At 38.4% G+C, this 24,755-nt stretch overlaps 1 protein-coding gene across 16 annotated transcripts in view; it reads right to left on the minus strand.

Annotated features, from left to right (window-relative positions):
• KDM6A (lysine demethylase 6A) overlaps nt 1-24,755 on the minus strand; it is a 151,146-nt gene that overhangs the window by 77,940 nt on the left and 48,451 nt on the right. For all 16 annotated transcript variants that reach the window (XM_084227157.1, XM_084227155.1, XM_084227153.1 and 13 more), the window contains exon 5: nt 312-370. In XM_084227157.1, the coding sequence (XP_084083283.1) occupies nt 312-370 (59 nt within the window). The remainder of the gene's footprint in view (nt 1-311; nt 371-24,755) is intronic.

Below are 24,755 nucleotides of genomic sequence, written 5' to 3' on the forward strand. Positions count from 1 at the left end.
CAGATTATCAATGACAACAATTCCCAAAAGCCTGTTGAGTCATTCTGCTCCATCCCCACTGCTGAATCGTACTAAAGGGAGTGTAAATTCTTCTCCCAAAGTGCCTTCTTTTTCATGGAACTGTTGTAGTTGCCCCAAATATGTTGCAGTAATACACACACTGACCCAGGACAGTAACACCTGCAAACACCTTATCTGTAATAAAATCGAAATTAAACTGTTTTACACTCACACTGAACTGAGGCTGAAATAATCACACACTGATGGGACACCACATAAAACACTGACACTGTCAGCTTATTCCTACTTACCATTGAAAGGCATTGTAATGGAAGTAGACCAAACCAAGGCCATATAAAAAGGCAGCATTCTGCAAAGGAAAGAAACAGTGTTTAAAACCCAGATAAGAGTGAGCTTCCAAAACTTTATCCATCCTTTGATATTCTATTTCCATTATAAGACAAATATATTCAAAATTCGCCTTGAACAGGAAGAGCCACAAAGAAGCAACAAAAAGATAAGTAGACTAAAAAAAAAATTACAGGTTCTCCATGGTCACAAAAATAGTGGCTATTTTGGTGGAAGAGTAACCACAATATTCAAGTACTTTAACATCAGAGAAACTGATGTGCTCTGTTCTACTTGTACAACAGCAGGGAAAGAAATGATGGAATAGAAACCTTTGGCAATTTAATATAATGAAAAAAAAATAGTTTATGACCAAGCACCATTTCATAGTCACAATGATTTATACTCACATAAAAGAAAACAGAGATGCACATTCTAATTTCAGTGTCTAATGTAGAGCACTAATTAAATGAATCTGAAAATATGCTTAAGGAGATTTCACTTTTCTGAATACCAGAAAATACAGACCATCAACTTCAAACCTACAACAATAATACTCCATCATTAATCCAATTTCTTTTTTCTATCCCCCTATTTGCAAAAGGTAAAAACCAAGCCAAAACAAAAAAAAAAATTCCCCTCCTGGAAACTCATTTCCCCTCCATTTTCTTTCCACATAAACTATAACGTACTTCCAAAGTGAAATTACTAAGAATATTTAACGAATGTTTAACTATCCAGTTCCACAAATAATTATTACATATTTCCTAAATTAGGAAAAATAAACAAATTTCTTTTTTCTTTTGCAAAGCTACGCCACAGCACATTTGTTTTTTATTGAGCAGAACAATTCCATTATTTGCAGGAGACATTGTACATGCTGCCTAAGACACATTTTTAGGCTTTTCTCATATATAATTCTGATTCGGAGACACCAGGTACACATCCCAAAGCTCAGACACATGGATAACAGCTGGAATTTCAATTGTCAAAGACTGCATTTCAAGATAATCTCTCTGCCACTTGCCTGCAGTTCTTTAACAAGTCAAATTTCTAAGGAGTTCCACAAAAAGAAATACTAATTATGACTTAAACCCAACCCAAATATACAAGTTATAATCAAGTTTTTCCTACAAAATAACTGGTAACCAGAAGACAATTCAAAGAGCAGCAGTTATCAGAAACAGGATCCAGTATGATAATTTCATTATCCTTCATTTGCATCATCTAAATGCAAATTAAAACCAGGGGGAATGTCAAAGATCCTCTCATGAATGCAGCTGGATCACAGCTTCAGCAACAGAGAGCTTCCAGGAAAATGCTGTGGTATGAGCAGATACTACAGCAACCAGAGCACTGGAAGATGTTAACAGGAGGAGTGCACAGGGAAGTGCATAAACAATAGAAGAGGACACTTTAATACTACTGTAAACCCACATTCCTGTTTAACTGAATAAAAGTACAACATGGACATCATAAAGATAAAATATCTCCAATTCCATATTCTCTGTTTTTTACATGTTCAAAGTGTGTTCTGGCAACAAGAAGGTCATGAAGAAGGCAGGCTCAAAAGCTGGGCACACACAATGCCCTGACTGAAAAGTCATTTTAAATGAAGTAGTAAGAGAGATTTTCATGTGTGCAACATGGAAGCCTACAAAATACAGCCACCAGGAGCCTTCACTATCTTCAGGCCTGCTCATTTTTTCAGACAGAACTTAACAGGACTGTCCAGTGTCCCCTCTGATATTTCAAATCTCAATAAGTTTAGATCATTGTAGAGATTGAGAAGAACAGTGATCACAAAAATCCTTCATCACCACCATGCAAAATTCAAACAAAACATGCCAGACAATTAAAAACTCTTCAATTCGCAAAGAATTTGACTTCCTCTTAAGAAACCTATTACAATTCACAGTCCAAGAAAGTTAGAGATTCAGAAAAATCTCCCAGGTATTTTGATGCTAAGGGTTAACAACAAGCAGCTTTCAAGGCACAACAGAACCAAGACGCAAGCGATTTATCAAAATATAATTTATGTATCAAGTTCACATAAAGCTTTCAAATGGTCCTCACAGCACTACAAATAAACCATCACAGTTACATCCTTTGTCCTGTGCCTGGTTTTCCCTTTTTTTCTCTCCTTCTCCTTAGGCCCTAAGTCTTTTGAGACTGACCTTAAAAATATCTTAAGCTGCCGCTCTCTTCTCAATAAAAAACAGGGCAAGATTTAATATTTGTACCTGTAATACTTCACTTCAAATGTAAAGATGCAAATTCTGAAATGTCAGTATGGATCATGAATTTATCTATTCTGAGATACTATAGTTCTAACCATATCTATCACCATGTATGAACTGTTTGTTACATTAATATCTAATAAGCTAAGATTAAAAAGTGTCCTTAAACTGTATCTGAACAGGGACAGGACTCACAAGGGCTGGAAAACATCACAGTGTCCCAATGTGTGGCTGCACTTTCCCACAAGGAATTCAAGGCAAGATACACATAAAGTTCATTACTTTTGCAGAATACCATCAAGTTCAACATGCAGTCAAGTTCCTACTGGCAACAGCCAATATGAAATGCCACCACAGCTTAATGCAGATCAGCACCAAACAGGATCATCACCCAAACCTTCATCTACAAAAGGTCCTTTTTAAATCGTAAGATTCTGTTTACCAGGAACACACCTCATCTTAAGAAATCAGTTTTCAGTTTCTTCTATTAGTTTTGACAAGTTTCTCTCAAAGAATACCATTCCATGTGTTCCAGTAAAGACCACTCCTGTGATTTAGTCCCTGCTATAAATAGCTGTTCAGGTAGAATTTGAGGCCTTTTTCTTCCAAACATTTTTAAGTAAGCAGCAGAAAACAAAATTATCTTATTACAGTCCTTTCCTTGAACTTTCTAACAATCCTCAACATTTATGAAGATCTCATACTAGCAAAACACATTCTTTGGCTACTAACTTCTAATTTAATTTTTATGTTATCAGATATCTATTTTCATTAGACTCTTGAGTCTATAGGATAGAAACCCACACAGATGTGCCCCCAAATCTGAAGTCGAATGCTTGGGTTTTTTTCATTCTACAGCCATGCTACAAACACAGACAAATCAGAAATGATATTTCAAAGCTGACATAATTTACATTTCCTATGAACTACCGAAAAATATGAAAATGTTTCATACCAACCACTAGATGGCTCAAATACCTCTTTCCATTTTCCAGGCTTATGCAATTTAAGGAAATTGTCAAGTTGATATTGTGCAGTCTGCTACTTACATGCACTATTTAACGCTGAGCAACATTTCAATTTTTATCTTCTAAAAGAGTGTGGTATGCACATTTTGTCAACAGGTAACTCAGAAGGCAAAACCGTATTTGTATGCACCTTTTTATATATCTGGTGTGAATAAGCACATTGAAGACTTCTTGGTCTTTTGTTTTAAGCAATCAAGAAAAAAAAAAATTCACCAATGAGAAAGACTCCACCCATCTCACAGGCCTTTTATTCAAACTCAACTGGTTTACAGGCTCTTTGAAGCAGAAGATGGAAACAGATCCTCAGCATTCCATGGGTTCTGTTCTTGAGGCGGTTCAGGCCAAGTCCACAAAAAGCCTTTTTCTCCACCTTTCAAGGGTGCAGCCAGCAGGTCCCACAGAAATACATCAGCCCAGCCCAGCAGTGACAAACACAGGGGCACAAAAATGCACCTGTCCTGGCCAACAATGACCACCCCACACCGAGATCACAAACAGCCATCTTGGACTCGTTCTACCAATGCGTGGCTGCCACATCTGGGTCCAGATGTTTTCCACTAGCAATGTACTTATCTGCCACACACAGTTGAGACCCTGTGACAGACTCCAAATTGGTGTTTTATAAACACAGGAATTCACTGAGAAGTTACGCTTGCAAATGAAAATCCGTTAGGCACATCTAGAGAGCCAGAGAGTAGAAAAAAAACGTTACAAACTCAAAGCAGTCTCAGGGCAGCATCCAGCCAGGTCCTTGCCATTTAGAAATGAAAAGGAACAATTTTTGCCATAGTTCCCAGCACTGCTTATTCACAAACATTGACCTAGCACTGCCTCTCTCATTTGTGCTGACACAACCATCTTCAGAGTACTACAGCCAACTGGATGCCAGAAGTGATCTGAATTATTAGTATCTATGTAAAAAAGATTTTTTAACTGGATCAGTTTCCCAGGCAAGTTCATTTGTGGACCCCCATTAACAACAGCATCAGCACAAGAAAAGATTGGTACACAAGTAAAAGCTCTTTAAGCCTACACTGCTCCCACCAAAATATCTATCAAACCTACAGTGATTTTTCAAACATCACTGAAATCAAAGTCACATGTAAATATTTCACTTCAGAGAAAGCAAGATACATGGGTCAGTACAAGGTGGATAAAAACATGAGAGAACTTCACAGCCTCCAGCCAGCCTCCTTCATGCAGGTCCTTAACCAGTGGCACACACAGGCAAATGCACCAGTTCCTATCCATACATACAAATATCTCCAAGGTGGGTGCCAAGAGGATGGTGCCAGACTCTTTTCAATGGTGCCCAGAAACACAACAAGGAGCAATGGGCATGAACTAAAACACGAGAAAGAACTTCTTCCCATTGAGGCTGGCAGAGCTCTGGAACAGCTGCCCAGGGAGGGTGTGGAGTCTCCCTGTCTGGAGCCATTCCAGACCCATCCAGACACGTTCTTGCGTCACCTGCTCTGGGTGACCCTGCCTTGCCAGGGTATTGGAGTGGGTTATCTCCAGAGGTCACGCCAACCCTGACTATTCTGTGATTCTTTGTGACTTTATGGAGAAGGGCCAGATGTAGATAAAATAAACCTTTTATTTAATTAGAAATCAGAGTGTATCCCACCATACTATATAATAACCAAAACAGGAGAAAGATAAGTTCCCATGTAGTTGGTTAGTGAAAGAAAAACTATGGAAAAAAGATGACATTCAGCACCCTTATGAGAGATCAGTGACTGCTTTTCACTTGCTTACTACTGACAGGAATCAAAAAATCTTTGATGACATATTTAGCTTGCCTCCAGCAGGGTCTGACTGCCCAGGAGCCACTGGAACCCTGAGCACAGCCCACATCACACCAGGCTGCACAAGACACACGTGGGCAGGCGGCCACTGCTCCTCAGAAAACCTAACCAGGAAAACAAGGTTTTACAGCTTATGTCACATCCTGTGGTCACAGGGTCTCTTGGCCACCTGTTCAAATCAAAAGAACAGTTTTTGTGCTTAAATGTGTGAATATGTTCATTTCTTTACTGAAATTCAAAAGAAAAAAAAAGCAAGATGAAGTTTTGACGCTGTGGTGCTGAATTCTTCCTCCTGACACTACTCAATACATAGTAACAGCTCCCTAGAGAGTTTGTACCAAATAAAAAATTCCACTTAGGCCCCTGTGCATAAACAGCTCCAGGCCCCTGGGAGCTGACAGCCTCTAGCACAGAAATTATATGTGCTCAGAAGAAAGAGGGGAGGGTTCCAATAAAATTTGTTTAGATTTGTACAAACATGAAAAAGAGAACTACCTATCTACATGCGCTGTAAGTTCCAATCACCTGCAAAAATACTAAGATCCCTGTGTGTATGGCAAATTAGGATCATTAGTTTTGTCCTCTTCAAGTTTTATAGTACCTAAAAAATCACATTTGTATAGAATTTTTAAACACAGCTATCTCTAACATGCTTCCACAACTCTGCTTCTGGAGCAATAATCACAATATTCCAAAATTTGTTACTGGGTGTGTGTCTGCATCCCAGTAGCCATGTGAAAGTCATTATTCCTGTGACAAATACATATGTAATATTTTGGTAAATAGCTACAAAGTAATTTCTCATTTTCTTGAAGAAGATCTTTTCTGAGAGTAAATATTGCCAAAATACACCTACTACTTCCAGAAGAAATCTTTCTTAATTCATAAAAACATTTTTTTATATGACAAAAATTTTTACTAGAAATTAAGCAGAAATAAAGCCAAATAGAAATCAAATAAAAATTCCACATCATCTATAAATTGTGAGATTTCTTCCCTTTGTAAGTAGTACCTATCTCTGAAATTACTATACTGTCTTGGCCATCCTACTCATCTCCTCTTTAGGAAAGAGTACATTTATCCTTTGCAATTTCCCAGCAGTGCTGCATTTCCACATTCCCTGCAGGTCCCCTCTGAATGAAAACCACTCTTTCAGCTTCTTGGGAACATGGCAACCCCACCAAAACACTTCTGTCTCCACATTTTTACTCATGGACTGAAACACAAACGGCAAAACCTATGTGAAGAAGCTCAAGTAGGAGCCTTGTTATCCTCCAAGTGGCTTTCCAGCACTATCTGTAAACCAAAGCTTCCTGACACGCAGGGATGGACAGGTACATCAAGGCAAGACTACTGGAAAATTACTGAAACCCACATACAGTAATTAATTCAACAGGCATTCATTATTTCAAACCCTCCTGAATAATACACTGTGTTACAACTACTTTGAAGGGAACACTGTCCTGTAAAAATGAGAAGCCGACAAAACAACATTAAGTAACTCACATCCTGTTCACTGATGATGGAATCTATGCAGTTTTGCAAACCATGTATTTCTTTACCCATAAATAAACCTAGGGCCATTGGCAAAAGAGACTTCTGATCAACTAGTGTGCCTCCAAGTTTGTCACACAAACAAACAGCCAAGCAAGTGTCTAAACTGTGATCATTGCTATGGGCATCTGACTTATGTGCCTTAAAATATTTCACTTGATGTAAACATCTTCATTTTTCACTTGGTACAAGTATTCTCAATAATTTACGTATTTTAACAGGAAACAGAATTTTTCTGACATGAATCAACTGAGCGAAGGTGTTATGCAACACACAAAGGATTAAACTCACCTTGACAGATATTTTATACAGATGATTCATCTAACCAAATTTAATACTCTCCCTACAGATTCCCTGAATGCTGTTTAGAATCACAAAGCTTCCAATTTATTTTGTATGATACATGACTTTATGAAAAAACATCCCCCTAACTCCAAACAGAAAGCCATGTTTGACACCAGATGCTTTATAAGTAAACCAACGTCTCCAATGTTTGCACAGAAAGAGACAATCTCTCTGGAGATCACCTAGTCCAACCCTCTTCTCAAGGAAGGCACAACTACAGCATTCCTAGGATGATGACCAATTGGGTTTTGACTGCCTCCAAGGACACTAGCCCCATAAACCCTCTAGGCAACCTTCTCCACTGTTCAATCACTTTCATAATTAAAGAAATAAATACATTTTCATCTGTTTAACAGAATTTTGTGTTTTCAGTTTGTGCCTGCTGCTTTTCCTTTTTTTTTTTTTTTTTTGACTAGCACCACCAAGAAGATTCTGGCTCTGTTTATTTGTAAAACTGGATAAGACACTCCTGATCCTTTCCAGGCTGAACAACTCAGCTCTGTCAGCCTCCAGTCCCCGCATGAGAGATGTTTCATGCCCTTACACACCGTCATGGCCCTTTACTGGACTTGCTCCACTATCACCCCACTCTATTCTATTTAGGAGTCCAGCACCGGACCCAGAACTCCACATGCAGCTCACCAAGGCTCAGCAGAGAGGAAAGAGATCATCCCTCACCTTGGTGGCCACAGTCTTCCTTATGCAGCCAGGATGCCACTGGCTGCCTTTGCTGGCTCATGTCACCTCATGTCCCAGGACACCCAGGGCCTTTCCTACAAAGCTGCTCCCCAGCTTGTGCTTGTGCACTGGGCTGCTCCTCCAGAGATAAAGGACTTGGCCTCTGTCAAACACCAGGAGGCTCCTGGGGCTGTTCAGCTGCCTCTGAACAGCAGCACAACTTTGCCACCTTTCCCCAGTCTGGTACTGTCTGTAACCCTGCTGAAGGTGCACCCTAGCCTGTATCACAGGGCACTAACCCAAAGTGCACCGGTCCCACTCTCAACCCATGGGGTAAACTGCTAATGGCTGGCCTCCAGCTGGACTTTGTGATATGTCCTGGTTTTGGCTGGAATAGAGCTCATTTTCTTCTTAGTAGGTGGTGCAGCACTGTGCTTTGGATTTAGGATGGGAATAATGTAAACACACAGACATTGCAGTTGTTACTGAGTGGTGCTTGCCCTAAATCAAGACCTTTCCATGTCTCAGGGAGGCAGAAGGCTTAGGACAGCTGATCCAGAGTGGGCACAGGGACATCCCATCCCATCCCAAGTCACATCCAGTATACAAACACAGAGGAGCTGCCCAGGAGGGGCTGATCACTGCTCAGACTGCTCAGTGCGGGGGGAACAATTGTATCGTTCAGGGCTTCTTTTTCTTGGGTTTTTTCTTTCTCTCCTTTGTGTTAAAATCATTATTATTGTTAGTATTACTATTACTATTACTGTGTTTTAATTCGTTTCACTTTAAATAAATTGGCTTTATCTCAGCCCACATGGTTTTACCCTTTGTTTTTTCCCCAATTCTTCTTCCCTTCCCACCAGGGGGAAAGGAGGCAGTGAGCAAGTGGCTGTGTGGTACTGAAGTTGCCATCTGGGGTATGACCATGACAGATCTCCATCACAAACCTCTGAGCCTGGGTGAGCCAGTTTTCAATCTACCACACTGACCACTTATCTAGTCTGTATTTCATCAGTTTGTCTGTAAGCACATTATAGGAACAGTGTGGAAAGCCTTACTAAAATAAACACAATATCTTGTGGCTCTCATCCCCTCCACCAAGTTACTCACTGTGTTGCAAACAGCTATCAGGTTCATCAAGCATTATTTCTCCTTCACAAACTCATGGTGATTACTTCCAGTGACTTGCCTGCCCTGAATGTGCTGGAAACAGCTTCCAGGATAATTTGCTCTTATCACCTTCACAAGCATGGAGGTGAAGCTGACTGGCCTGTAGCTCCCAGGATCTTCCTTCTTGTCATTCTTAAGGGCAGGAGTGAAATTTGCTTTATTCCAGGCCTCAGAAACCTTCCCCATCACCATGAGCTTAACAGGACAATTGAGAGCGCTCTCACAGTGACAGAGATGAGCTCCCTCAGCACTCACTGACATATCCCAGCAGGTCCCATGGACTTGTAGATATTTTTTTGTTTCAATTTTCCTAAACTTGATCCTCTTTTGAGAGCAAATCTTCCTGGGTCCAGACTTCCCAACTGGTCTCAAGGGCCTTGAAGGTGAGTCCTACCAGTAAAGCCCAAGGTGCTAATATGAAGTACCTCCATGTTTCCCATATCCTTTGTCATTTGCTTTATTTAGCAGCAGACCTGCATTCTTTCATCTTCCTTTTGCTGCTGATACACTTGCAGAAGCTCTCTTGTTGCCCCTCAGGTCCCTCACCAAACTCAACTCCATGTGGGCTTTGGCTTTCCTTATGCAATCCCTGGATGCTTGGATGATCTGTGTATTCCTCCAAGTCATCTATCCTGGCTTCTGCCTCCTGTATGCTTCCTTTTTGTGCCTGAGTTTTGTCAGGAGCATCTTGGTCATCCAGGCAGGATTCCTTTCCTTTTTATCCAACTTCCCTCAAGTCAGGATGAATTGTTCTTGAGCTTGGAGAAAGTTATTACCAAAAACAAATGTGGCCCGAAGAAGAGAGGCTCCCCCATCATGCTGTCCTGTAAGCACCTCCTTATTGTGCCAATACCCTTGAGCTGGGGCCCAAATACTGATCAGCACAAGCAAATTAAACACTGAGCAGGTGTTCTCATTCTCTGCTTTTCTTTGGTGAGTACTGCTCTTATTCCATACTGACTAAAGGATTTAGCTTCCCTCTTTCCCACCTCATAGTTTTACTACCTCAGTAAAACTATGAGATCTCCTCAAATATTTTCCAAGTACAGAAACTAATGCTGGCTTATTTGTACACACAAACAGCTGACTGAAGCATCTTTTTTGGACTATGACATCTGGACAGTTCATTTAAATGTTTTATCTTCTTTCATATGGCAAGTGATCATCACCATTTACATCCATCATCTTCAAAACATTTTATGAAGTAGAACTACTAACATGGAATTTTCTGTCCTTGATTCACCATTTTTCCAACCCGTTCCAGCAAAGATAGGAATCCCACTGAGTTGACAAGTAGCCCCATTATTTCCCTGTCAGTTTCTCACTGCTGGAAAATCACTAGTGTTGGAAAAGAGCCTTACTATCATTAATTACACAGCTGCTCTACCTCAGGCACTCCACAGAAAATGGGAGTGGACAAGCTGGATATACTAAGGCATGAATGACTATAAAGAGATTCAAATACACACAAACAGACCAGCGAAAACTGAAGGAAAATAACCACAAAAATTAAATGACAAAACTCTCTATGGTTGTTCCCCTTGAATCTTAAACCACATTATGCTGGGCAGTAACAAAAACCCAGCTGAATCTGGAACTCTGCTTAATGGAAAAATTCAAAGGTTAATTTTTAACCAAGTCCCCTAAGAATGCTGTTGCTGCTTTTATGTTGTTCTTTCCAGCTGAGTAACTCTTGAACCTGTTAGCTGCCTTCAAATGAGTTTTAGAGAAAGCAAGACTTCTCAAAGATGAAAAACTGGAGGAATGTCACTGAAAATGCCTGTTGGGTAGGAAAAAGAAACCCCAAGACAAGGCCTACTTTCAGAAAGCACATAGAGCTTAATTATTCTCTCCTCTTTGGGAAAAGACACTTAGCCCAGTGCACAGCTTTAAATCAAGCATGTGCTTTTCCTGCTCAGAGATGCCATAGGAAACAAGATGTCATTCAGGATGCCTCACTAGGAAAACGAGAGGAATTTCAGTTTGTGTGTGCTTACGTGGGAGAGGGAAGGACAGGAGGTGTGAAAGGACAACAGACACCAGCTCATCATTGCCCAGGCTTCATTAGCTCCAGCATAAAAACAGTTTGTTCTGTAAACTGCAAACTGAACAAAATCCCACATTTGGAACAAAATTCTGAATATCAGCTTTAGAAGAAAAAACCTTACTAGCTGTTTTGAATCTTGATTTTATATTTCATTAATCAGTTACATCTGAAAAATTTAAGTGTTATCTGATAGCATATTTTGGGGTATACATTTTATGTATTCTTACATATGTATCAAAAATTTAAACAAGAATGTTCCAATTTTTAAAGGTTTGTTTTAAGAACTGAAATGTAAGATCATTGATTAATGGTTGCTAGTTAGGGATCAATCAATTATTACTGAAAATGATTGTCCAATTAAGACCGTAGTTGGTTAAGTAGTGATGGCTAATTGGTGTTCTAATTGGTGATTTGCTGTTTTATTTGTTAGAATGTACAAATACCTAAAATGGGCCACAAGAGCCAAGGCAGCAGGCCCACATGACAGGCAGCTGGGGGAGCAGACTGGATGGCCAGCAGCCAAGAGCAGAGCAAAGCAGCTGGGCAGCCCACCAACCATTCCCACAGAGCATTTCAATCCCATCAAATCATCATTTCTTAACAGAAAACTGTACCTCAGTAAATTTTCAGCCCACTCTGTGAATATATAGACTAGTGAGTTTAAGAGCCGTCAGTTTCTAAAAGCAAAACAAACCAAGAAAAAATACAAACAAGCCAAATGACAAGACACTTCTTTTGCCCTCCCTATCTCCGCTTATTCTGCACTGCAGCTCTTTCCTCCTCTGATCCAGAGCTCAGGTTGCTTTCTTCCCTCACTAATCCCTCTTCTTACCACTGTATCACTGCTGCTGTACCTGACTTTACTTAATTACTTCTGTCAACAGTTTAATTTCTGAAAAATTAACTCTGACAAACTGCAAATGGAAACACCATGACCATCCTGGATTGGGAACTGAAACCTTTTAAAATCCACTAGTGTTTCTTCACTTCTGACTACTACCTCACCATACTAGGTAAGAAATCTCTCAGAGTTGATAGCTTGAAAATCTTTTCCTGTGGAGCAGGTTATTCCTAAACTCAGCTGACAGCCTGAAGGAGAAGAGACAAGAGGACAAGAAGAGGGCAAATTAACCAATGCCATCAAATGGGGAATTTCTCCTTCGCTGTTAATTCAACATCTGTTTGCAAACCTCAGAGGGCTCTTATTTTAAAGACACCTTGCTGAGTTCCACAAATTAATTTCATGTTATAATTGCTGCTCCTTGGTGTGACTGGACACCTCCTTAGGCTTCCAAGAGTCAGCAGAATCTCCTCTGCAAACAGTTCTTGGATAATGCTTTGATCATTTGTCTGAAATTTCATTCTTCTGTTCTGCTTTAGAGAGAAGGATGACTAGATTCTAGAAAAATGTCACACTGAACTATACTTATCCTTTACATAAGACCATCCCTTCCAGTACAGACTTCTAAATTGTTCTTTATTAAACCAAATACTGTCTGAGCTTTTAACTTTTCTTCATACTCTACTTTTTCTGCTACTAAGGCCAGTTCCCTCAAGACCATGAGCTGTAAGATAGTAGATACAAACACTTTCAAATACTGTTTAAAAATATCAACATGCCATATGAAACCAAACTTACTATCATAATTCTCCAAAATCTTTTTCTGTACTTTAAATCTCTACCATTCAACATTCAAAATTTATCTTCTGCTTCGCAATACAAATATTCACTTTCACTTCCAGTCATTAAAATCATTATTACATTTCACTATTATTTTCTTAACTTTCCCAAGATTTTTGATCTTTAGCATGTGTTTTTCACAGAAGGGTATACATCTTCCTAATGTTTCCACAGACTGTCAAATACACAGAAGTTTTTGTATCATTTCCCTAAATACCTGCTATACAAAACCACCACAACAACCCCACATTTACAACTTTTCCATAACAATATCTAATATACACCAATTTACATTTATTGTCTTAGATCAAAAAATGTGGGGTTTTCCTTTCCCATCTTTTCTGAACATGTGATTACTATACAGTGTAATCTGAATCTCCCTTCTTTTTTAGAGTAACATAAAAAAAAAACTTGACAGCTTTTTCACACTTTCTACTAAAGTCCAGTTGTCTATTATTAAGCCATTTCAGGACAATTTCTCAATTAAAGATATCAAAGATGAAGTAAGTCACACCCACAGAAAGACAGTTCCAGGCCATGAAGACAATGATGTGAGCAGCTTCATAAACCTGGGATCATCACCTTGTGGTCACTTAGCAGATCTCAAAATGGGAAGGCATAATCATCCAACCTGGAAATTATCCATTTCTTTACAGTACTTTGCTTAACAAAAGAAGAAATTTGTCTCTTAAATCTACCAGAGAACAAGTACTAACACAGGAAGATTATGGGAATTAAGGCTACCTAAATACTGCTCTGCTAGAAAGAACTCCCAACATAAAATACAGAAAATGTACTCCTTGGAAGATAAACCACAGCCTGCTCTGGCAGACAGGGAACACGGCAGGCAGGGAGCCTAAAAAGGTCTCTTCATGGTCAACATCAGGGCAAAGAAGAAAATATAAATTCATTTTCTGGAAGGTCCAATTTGTGCTTGATGTCTTCAGAAGCATTTAGGATAAGAGGTTTTGTGTTACTTCTCTCTTTTTAACTTGTTTTCAATATTACATTTGAGTTCTTCAACTCAATCACATCCACTTTAGGATGTGCTTTAGAAAGTCCAGGCCATATTTAACTGTTTATCTAATTCTACCATATTCTACTTCTCAGTTTCTCTTAATAATACACCATGTGTCTCAAGCATTTTTAAACCTGTTTAGTGTCTTCACTATGTGTCTGGTGTCCAACAAATACTTTTCAGGCCCAAAATTCAGATTCTTTTTGGTAAACAAAGAGAAATCTCATCCTAATAATCTGTTTTAAGTCCTGTCTTATTTACCTACATTTAAGTGAAGTAGGTGTTTCTCTATTAAGGATTTTGCCTTAACCTGGCTTTATGAGATCTGTGACTTTCTTAGACACAGCCATCCCACCCTTCATCCTCTGTTTCTAGGAGGCAAATTTACCAAAGTGCCTCAGGAGAAAATCAATGCTTCTGGATTTAGCTGGGTTTGATAGTCCAGACCAATGAACTGTTTTTCATCTCACATTTGACTGACACAACACAGACAGGAAATTTTTTTCCACTAAGGACAGAGTAATCCCTTGTCGACATGGCAGATTATTTGGGACATTCTTCCCAACGATTACAAAATGTTGACCACCTTCTTTTCCCAGCCAGAACAATGAGTCACCATGGACAAATCTGTGCTTCAAGACACTGCTCCAATACCTCAGTGGCTCCCTGGGTTCCAGACATGTAATAAAGTCCTGGCCCTGGCACTTGCTCCTCAGCTTCAATCACCAGAACATCTCAAAACACACACATCTCCCAGTTTGTATGTACAGGCTGTAAGACTAAGGATACACAATCAGAATTCCAGGGGAAGATAAAAAAATCAAGGTTCAGGAGGTTAGTTAACTGGGAACACAGAAAGATGCCACAGGAATTAGGAGCTACACGTCTAGCAAAATACTAGAATTAGGAAAACTACTGAACAGAAGCATGCAAAAAAAAAATCAAAAAATATCAGTCGTGTTCCTTCAAGCCATTTTAATTTTGCACTGTTTTTCCAATCAGCACTTAATATTTATTCTCAGTTTAAGACAAGTTGCCTTCCTGTGACAGCACCCATCTGGGTTTGTCTTGACCTCACAAGTGACATTCATCATCTGTTTGCTTCATTTTGCTCTTTAATCAAAGCCCAGGTCAGGAAAAATCTCCAGCAAGCAGAACCTAGAGGTCCTCTCTTTATAAAAGCCAGCATTACAGCCATGGTGATCCAGGAGAGACTCCCAAGGAATCTGTCTGACAACAATGCACAGGGAAGAAAGTTTAGGAGAGAAAAGGGCTTACATTCCTCTGAATCTCACTCATCCTGAGTGAAATGAAGTGCCTTCAAGACAAGCTTTTCTTACATGATTCAGACAGACAGAGGGCTCTGTTTGCCCAGATTTGGAGATCAAAGCCAGAATTGAGACAGGATTATAATGCTCCATTATGAACCAGATGGATGATCTAATTTATATTACTGTATTTTTATGGATTTCAGGGGGAGAGAAGAGATCATGTACTGAAATTCTTGATTCTCATTTAGCTTCACAGAGTAGTTCCGCTCCAGACAACATCCAGTGATTGCCCTTAATCAGAAAATCACCCTTCCTGTGCAAAAGGTAAAGACTCTGTCAGCAAATGGAAACACAACTACCTGTAGGTGATCCTGGAGGGAAGGGATAAGCTATCACACAATTCAGAAGTAACACTGAACTTTTAAAACATTGCTGTTGCAGTTACATGTAAGGGTAACTTCATTCCCTTTTCTATCATTATTTTAATCCTCCCCCTGGCATGAATGCTATCCTAACCTCCAGTGATTTGTGGAGATTTTCAAAGGTTTCTAAAGCCAAACAAAATGTCATTGCATTTAATTGCTCTTAATGGATTTTTCTTCCCTGAAATTGTTCATCTGCTTTTTGAAACAATTTCAACTGTGAGTCTGCAGCATTCTGCAAAACTAATGCAACTTTCCACACAACCAGTGATACAAAACCTTCTGAAAGATGCAGCAGGCATGAATTTTCTACAGCATCTGACAACAGAACAGAAAACAGAAAATACCAGCAAGCCTTCTGTAAAGACACTCTCTCCCTTCTCTCCCACCCCTACAGGTTTCCATCCCTTAGCTTTAACAAAATATTTCAGAATTATAATCAGCTTATCTTATTTCCTTTCTAAACTGCAGGTATGACTGAAACCCACTCCCCTTTCCACAGTGTTTGCCAGTATTGGAATCAGATTTTCCAGCTTGTTTTCAGAAAAAGTTGATAAAATTCTGATTACATCATTAAGATACCTGGAAACAGACCTGTGCCTGACCCCAATAATCAAGAGTTCAATAGGTAAATAAATGAAATGGAACCAAATTTTCTTTGGGAGGAGAGAAAAACAAGACCTGAAGTATTTTTACAAAACATGTTAAACAGCATCAATGTATGTATCAGTTACGATGTCTACTAATACAGCTTTATTGCTGCTTTTTGGATGACCCTGCGAATTCTGAAGAGTCTAAATTAATGATTCAGTAAGAAGAATACTAAGTAAAACTTAACAAAAAAAGACTAAATGAGGGGAAAAAAAAGAAAAATAGCTACATTTATTTCAGAGCACAATCATGCTCAAACACTAATCTAAAACCATTTTGAATTGTCTGCCTTTTCTTCAAAGCATGAACTTATTTACCTCACACAGGCTGCTCACAGTCTTTAAGGAGACCCCAAGCTCTTTGTCTCCCCACCCTCCCACCTGCTGCCTTCTCCATCTATCTGCAATAGATCCACTCACACTTCCACCACTCCTCTCCCACCCACACCCACCACACGGAAGAAGCTGAATCTGCATCCTTCAGAAAAGGAGGAAAGGATGCAAGCTCAACCCTTCAATTAGGTATATGCTTGAAAAAGCATTTAAAAAACAGCTAAGATGCCAGTTCCAGAGAGAGCAAATTCCAAAACACAGAATTTGCAAAATAAAGCAAGTCTTTGTTTCTGAGACTCAGCAAATATTTCTTCCTTTTAAAGAATGGACCTTAAAATGCAAAAGAACCCTTTCTGAAGAAAAAACATTCATTAATGAGACACTGTATCATGTTATAGATCAAACAGGAATCTACAAACTAGAAATAAGAAAACCAGGGTGATGGGTTTTGTTTTAACCTTTTCATGCAAGGAACGAGCAATCATACAGAGTACCAAGTCACTTGCCATTACTGTGGCTTCTGCAAACAACAGGCTTTTGAACAAGCATCACAAGCATTTCCAAAATAATTGTTTCTATTTAGAAAAAGAGATGTTGGGTCACTCAGTGTTATCAACATTCAAAGATTATTCCTGCCTGCTGGAGATGCATCCCCTGTTGGAGTCAGAATGTTCTACTCAACTACGAACGCCTCTCTCTGAGCATTCCCAACTGATGAGCTTCTCCACTGCCACACTTCAGCACATCTAATATTTCAGCATCCTGGATCCTCATCCAAGGGGCTGAAGAAGGGAAGCATGCTATTAATCTAAATACTAGCACATGAATGATGACAGTTTTTATTCTGCACAAAGGAAACTTCAGCAGCAGGAGAATTTAACGTGAATAAAAAGCTTTTCTGAAGAGACTTTTCCATTAATCCTGATGATACTTGTGTTATTTCCACCCAGAGTGTTTGGGCTTCTATATAGAGATCTCACATACAGAGGGACAAGAGAAGCATTCCTGCTGAATTTCCAGGGTGAGGGCCCCATTAGAAAATGTAATGAACACTGTCTGGAAACAAATGCCATTTCCAGGGTGACGCGAGTGTGTTCCCTCTGAGATTCTGTCTTGCCTCCTCCTCCTCCTGACACCAGCAAATTTTTCCCCAAAACACATTATTTCCTCTTTAACATTTTCAGTATACTAGATGTTTCAAACTTCTGAGTTCTTATAAATCTATTGATTAAAAGGGATGAGTAGCTTAATGAACGAATGCACACTAAAAAAACAATGAGAACTGCAGGCATTGAAATAAAATCTTTTTCCTAATTTAGGGCAAATGCAAAATATTTCAGAACACAGAATAACATGAGGGTTCCCTAAAAACATCTAAAGCTTGTGGGGACCCAAACAGGTGCATGGGATTTACACACAGAGGGGAATTCCTTTGTTTTGTGTGATGACAGTTAATAAAAAGAGACAGTTAAAAAAGCTAATTAATCAAATTTATCATGAGGTCAAAGACAACATGTCAAAATTTATTAAATTCACCAGTCATATTCTTTTAAGATTTTACACCTTGTCTTGATACCTTTCAAGGAGAGGGAAGACACCCTCTTGTCATAATTTCATTACATAATTCATCCTGTAAGAGTTCATTATCAGATCCTTGTACAGTTTTCCCGTACACAAAATTGGATGTGCTGCATTATTTGTCTGTAATAACAATTATCCTATTTTGATGAGACTATCTAAGAATTCTGTTTTAGCTGCAAGAGGGACAGAATTTCAGACACACACATACCCACACCTCCCCCAAAACCCTAATCTATGACTCTTAAGATTCATCACTCCTTAAGAAATACCTGGATGAACATATGCTCTTTTTGAAACAAGAAATCATTTGTGCTTTCCTCTAATTAAACAGCATGAAATAACAACACATTTCCTTCTCAATATTTCTTGCTGGCATTAATTTAACAACATGTTTTATTTAAAAAAAAAAAAAAAAAAAAGATAGGTCTTTCAACTTGTCTGCTTTACTGACTTTCAAAAAATTACATTTATTTTTAGCATGCAACACTAAAACGTCTTTTTTTTAAACCCAAATACAGTTATTAATTTGCTCTAATTTTTTTTGTGCATTTACAGACAACCAAGTGTTATTGGCAACACAATCTCATTACCTTTCCAGCATTCCAGCATTTCCCTTATTTCCCTTTATTTATTAATAAATTTCTCTGAAGTATTTTGAAGGCATATACTTTCTACCGTTCATTAAGAGACGGAATCCCAGTCTGGATAAACACAATTTAGGTTTTAAAATCCCAATTTTTCACGTCACAGATTAATCACTAACTGATCACAGCTATGGGATTGCTGACATAGCCCCATTTACAGTGTTACCAAAGCTACCAAGCACTTCAATAGAGAAAAGAGATTATAAGGTGCACAATTCACAAATTTAGCCCTTCATTTAGTCTTCATAGTCCAAATTTCTCTTGGGTCTTCATCTTTTAACAACTTCTCTATCTTTTCCAATATCTTCTAAAATGCAATTTCCATCCACCGTGACATACTAAAGGACAAGCTCATGATCTAAATGCACCAATAATCTTTAAAAATCTGTTACTAGGATGATGCTGTATCTGCTGCATTTCATTTCTCCCACTTTTTATTTTGCCAGTATATCTCAGGATCAAAGTGAAGTTTTCACCAGAACTGCTCTCACCCACTGTACCTCCAAAACTTAATTATTATGGAAAATATGTTATCTTTTATTTTCCATCAGCATTTCAGTAAAAGACTTCGTGCACTTGCTACATCCTTTATTACTGTAAACCCCTTTATTTTGTGGCAATAAATTGTTAAGTTACCACCATCTGCAGTAACAGCTACACACATAAAAAATCTTTGTTGTTTAATTACTGAGATTGGAGACTTAGGTCAGCCTAAGTCACTCTTCCCCTTGCCAGGGGCTCTCCAGCAAGGTCAGGGCACAAAGCTCATTTTTACCAGCTGAAGCCGTGTTACTTTTGCTCCACTCTAAACATCCCTGATTTTTATTATCTGTTTATTTAGGTCCCTGAGTGATCCTCAGTGCTTCACACTCTACTTTCTTATTCCTTCCTCAAAACAGAGACCATCCAGGCCCTTTGATGGAAAATTATACTGGGCTCCTCACCCGAATACTTAAGTATCTTCCTTGGATTTTTCTTCTCTCTTTTTTTTTTTTTCTTTTTTTTTTAAATAATTTGTAATCTCTCCCAGTGTGGCTGGTGAATTTACAACACAGGTCACAGTTAGGGAGAAAACTGGCAAAAGTCTCAGTTCAGATCTCTCACAATCCCCTCTGGTATTATCCTATATACACCTTCCTCCCTTCTCCCCATATGCTGTCAGACCTAAAGTTGGAGTTGTCTTTTCTCATTTTCTTTTCATTCTAATTCTTAGCAAGGCCAGAATTTTCCTTCCCCCACATCCTGCCATTCTTCCTTCTTGACACCTTTTCCTCTTCCTCGTATTATTTGCTCAATCTCACTTGGACTAACAGATTTTTCTCTCCTCAACCTTCCCCCTCCTTTTTTCTTTTTATGGACACAATCACTTCCCATCCTGTATTATCACACAGTATCAGACTCAGACTATTCCCAGACTGCTTTCCACAACAGTCTCCTGGAAAATGCTTATCCCCATTAAATCCCATAAAAATGCTTTTTACCTCCATTATGCTGACCCACTCTCATCAGCATCTAAAAATCGGGAAAAAACTATCTCTGTTTTTCATTTTCTTTTCCATAACACATAATGTCATCATGCTTGTCTCTCAGTCTAGAGCAGAAGTCTTAAAAGTATTATTTTTCAGTTGTACTTTTAAACTCTCTCAGAACATAACCAGAATGTCTTTATCAAGATCCTTCAAGTGAAAGGACTGAAATCCAAAAACCTGTTTTAGTGAAAAGTGAGGGGTGGTACAGAATCCCATGTGCTTCACTGACAACCATTATATTGTCAGGCAGAATTAAAGAGCATATAGAAGGTATTATTAACATCTCCATGCTTCACAGAGACAGTGAATATTTATTTAATTCCCGATTTTATTTTTCACTTTCTGAATCTTCATTTCCTCTTTCTATTTATTCTACTCCTACCTGTAATTTTGATTTGCAAATGCATCCTGAATTGCAGGTTTTTACTGTATCCATGTGTAGGTCACTGCTGTATCTGCTAGTTCCTTTTGCAATGTCTTCATCTCAGCAAACTTAACCTTCAGTGAGAATTTTTGAAACTTGCTTTCCTGATCAGTTTTTCTCAATATTTCTCTGATTAAGCATCCTCTGATCAAACAGATTGTTTCTTTTTGGTTTTTTTTTCCCTGTAGGTACCCTGCGTTGCTATGGGGCAATAATTTATATTAAAACCTTTTTGTGTAATTGTAAAATGTTGTTCTCTGTGGACCCTTAAGGGGAAATTTATCTCTTTATATGGAATCACCGTTTTCTGAAAAATAAGTTTCAAAAATCTAAAGGCATGAATAAAAAGCAGTGTTAACAAATCATCCTACCTCTCCAACTTTTGTTCCAGGAGAGTGTCTGCTCCAGCAATTTCTACTGATCCTATACAACTGCACTGTTTCAATTAATCCAAGCATTTATAGCTAATTAAAAAATAATGAAATTTTTGATGAATTCTGTTTTAAAAACTACTTGGTTTTTTGAGTTTACTGCAGAAAATAAAACAGTTGTGAGTCAATGAAGTGGAAAATTGCTGTCTTCTAAAGGATCTCCAAGGTGCAAAATGTTCCCTTATTTGCTGTTATCAGTATGTCTAGTAATTGCTTTTTGTCCAACTGTTTATAAAGGGAGAAACAGACTTACAGTCTGGAGAAAAAGAGACAGCAAAACAAGCAAAATTAAAGAATAATTTTTTTAAATTATTTTCCTGTTTTTTAGCATTAAGGAAGCATACAAAAAAAAAAGCCATTTCACCAAAGAAAACGGAAAAAAAAGCCGCATAAAACAATTAATACAAGCAACAGGTCACACTTAAAAACTAACATCTGTGCTCTTTAGTTACTTTAGCTCTTTGGAACAAAAAAGCCTTTCTACTAATTACAAGGGTTTTAGCCATAAGCTTGAGAAATTTCTACATAGCTCTAATTATAGAACAGCATTTTAAAATACTACCTGGCACTCAAATACACTTCATATCAACATAAAATGGAGTGTTATAAAATTGCTTTTTGCAACAAACAACAGCACAGACTGAGATCTCATCCCTCTTCCATGATTAGCACCCACATACACAACTGAATTTTCCTTTGGCATTTGGCTTTCTGAAGAGAATTTCAGGTCGGGGGATTTTGGTTTGGTTTTTTTGTTCGATTTTCTGGTTTGGTTTTTGGAGTTTTTTTTCTCTCTACAGTTTTGGATTCTTCTCTGTTTTATAAAGACTACCTGAGAAAAGTGAGGGGAAATTCTCACATTTGTATATATATAGCCAGAATTTTGTTTTCAAGAATAATTTAAGGAATAAATATGAAAAAAGGTAAAAATTTAGACAGTAATTTATTCTACTGTCCAGTAAACATAGCTAGGGGAGTACCAAATAGGTAGGGGTGCTTTCCAGAAGTAAACTTACACCTCACCTTGCTGCAAAATTATGGGATTTACTTCCCCCTCTTCAATTTCACTATTTTTTCTTAACACAATCATTCAGTGTTCTACAGTATAGCCTTGCAACTCTAAGTTCAGTTTGCACAACATTTGCACTGTAACATCCACTGTAACACAGAATTAGGTCTTTGAAAACCCTTCCTGGGGTTTACCAAACCTCTTTGATGTTTTCACCTTGTCCACATAAATGAAATCTTTATTAAAGAGAAGGGTGATTAAGGCCATTTTCATAAAACGATAACGAGTTCCTGACAGATTTACTTTCCTTCTAGGCAACTTTCCAGCAAAAGTCAACAGCTAACAAGAATTCTATATCTGAATTCATGTTGGAGGATGTAACTCACTAATTAAGTGTTCCTTAAACATTTCAAGGAACATTCAGACTTCCTGACTGATCCACTCCAAGCACTGCTTGATAAAGAGATACTACACTTGAGTGTAGCTGAATAAATTGAGGTCTCTTTTCTTTCTCAGGCACCTTCAACCCAAGGTCTGGCATCCTATTTCAAAGTAAAGCCTACCTTGAAAAAGAAATAAGTTATTTTCACAGTAAAGTCCAACATTTTAAGAAGCATTTCTAAATTCTGTGCCTTGTCAATCCTTCAATTTATTCACATGTGAATAGAAATGTTCAAGTACCTGCATACTCTGTTAGTCTGATAAAACAAACTTTTTTATAAAAAAAACTTAAACAAGCAGGATGCTACTCTTTGATGAATTAACACACAAGAATGGACTTCAGCAGTGCTGCTGCCATGCTCCCCTAACTTGTCCACAATCCCCTGGATTTAAGTGTCTAGAAATCTTCATGTTCATTCCCCAAGCACAGAGATGCCCCTAACAAATGTTCAGGCACTTCAGAGAATCAGCATAAAGGAATTTTCTGCTCCCTAACATAGCTGTACCAAAAGGTTTTATTTATTCAAACTGTGCTGCTACAACTGCAGGCACAGGATTCCTGACTGACAATTTGTGAACGCTCACCTACCTACAAAGGTCACAAACCTTTAATCAAGATTATCAAACCAGACAAGGGCTGCAGAAGCAGTGCCATGTCTAAGCAGAGATCTAATCTAAATACTGGATAACCAGGCTCCTCTCTCAGGGACTCTCCCAGGAATCACTCTAGTGATGCCTCTTGGAGCCCCAATCTGTGGAACAGGGTTTTTGGGTATCTCCTGCCCTGGACAACTATGTCAGTGCAACAGATCCAGATGTCTTATACACTTACACCCAATTCACTCATGCAATTTCTCTAGGACAGCCCTACCAAAACTCAGGTATTATATAAAAGAGTTCAGTATGATCAAGGCCATTATAATACAACCACAAGATGATTAAAATAACACCCCACAGGTGCCAGATATCTGCCATCATGTTTGGATAAAATCAGGAATATCTTACTCCTTGCTGAGCTTCTAATCCTGCCTCCTCAGAATATGTCAAAACTGATAACCATGGCAGACATTTACACTTGATATCTTTATTTTCCCAGGAGCATCAACATCTACAAATTGCAGTTCTAACTGTTGTCTCCCTCTCCTGAACTGCCCTTCGTATCCGTTCATCCCCCACAGTCCTCCTCACCTCCCCCAACACGTTGACACAGGAGAGTTTTAAAAGGAAATCAGAGTGAAGTACATTGCACAGAAGGGAGATTTATTTTAGCATTTTAGCATAGGCACATAAGAAACATTGAGAGAACTACTTGAATGCAAGAATGAAAGTCAGATTGGCTTTTATGCAAGTTGAGATATTTCAAGTCAAATAATTTCAAGTCAATTTTTTTTAAATGCTGAGTTGAGGTAGCACAGTGCCTTTGTAGTCAAAAATTGCAGAAACTCAATTATTTTGCAGTACATTTTACACCGATCTGTGAGTGCCCAAAGATTACAGCAAAAAATGGTCTACTTAGGAGTATGTGGCATAGTGCAACCCAACACCTTCAAAACTATCCATACAGATAGTTCTTTCAAGGGAAATAATATCTCATCAGCACAGAGGGAGTATTGATCTGGTAAATGGCAAAATACAGCATCTTCCTAACCTTTCACCTTCACTCCTGTCACTAGAGTATATATACACAATATATTTTATAAAGTGTTTTTTCCTTCTCTTTTTGTTCCACACGATCAACACAACGCTTACTGTAATAGCAACAAAACAACCCATGCATCAAATTCTGACAGAAAACAACCTGGTTGTTTCAGACCAGACCATCAGAAAAATCTATGAAAATTCAGACCATCAGAAAAATCTATGAGAAAACAAAAAAAAAGTAAGATGCCTTTTTCATGAAAGGAAATATAGACTGCATATCATGAAATGAACAATGCATGAAAATAACGCTCAATCACCAACCCCATGCAACTCTAAAAATCCAAAGTAGCAGAGAGCAAAAATACTTTATAAAAGGAGGCCAAACTACACCCAAAGCAATCTGAAAACTCTGACAATTCTTCTATAAATTCTCACTTTAAAAAACAGAGCCCATAAAGA

The sequence above is a fragment of the Fringilla coelebs genome (genome assembly GCF_963513975.1).
Source record: "Fringilla coelebs genome assembly, chromosome: 2".
NCBI classification, from domain to species: domain Eukaryota; kingdom Metazoa; phylum Chordata; class Aves; order Passeriformes; family Fringillidae; genus Fringilla; species Fringilla coelebs.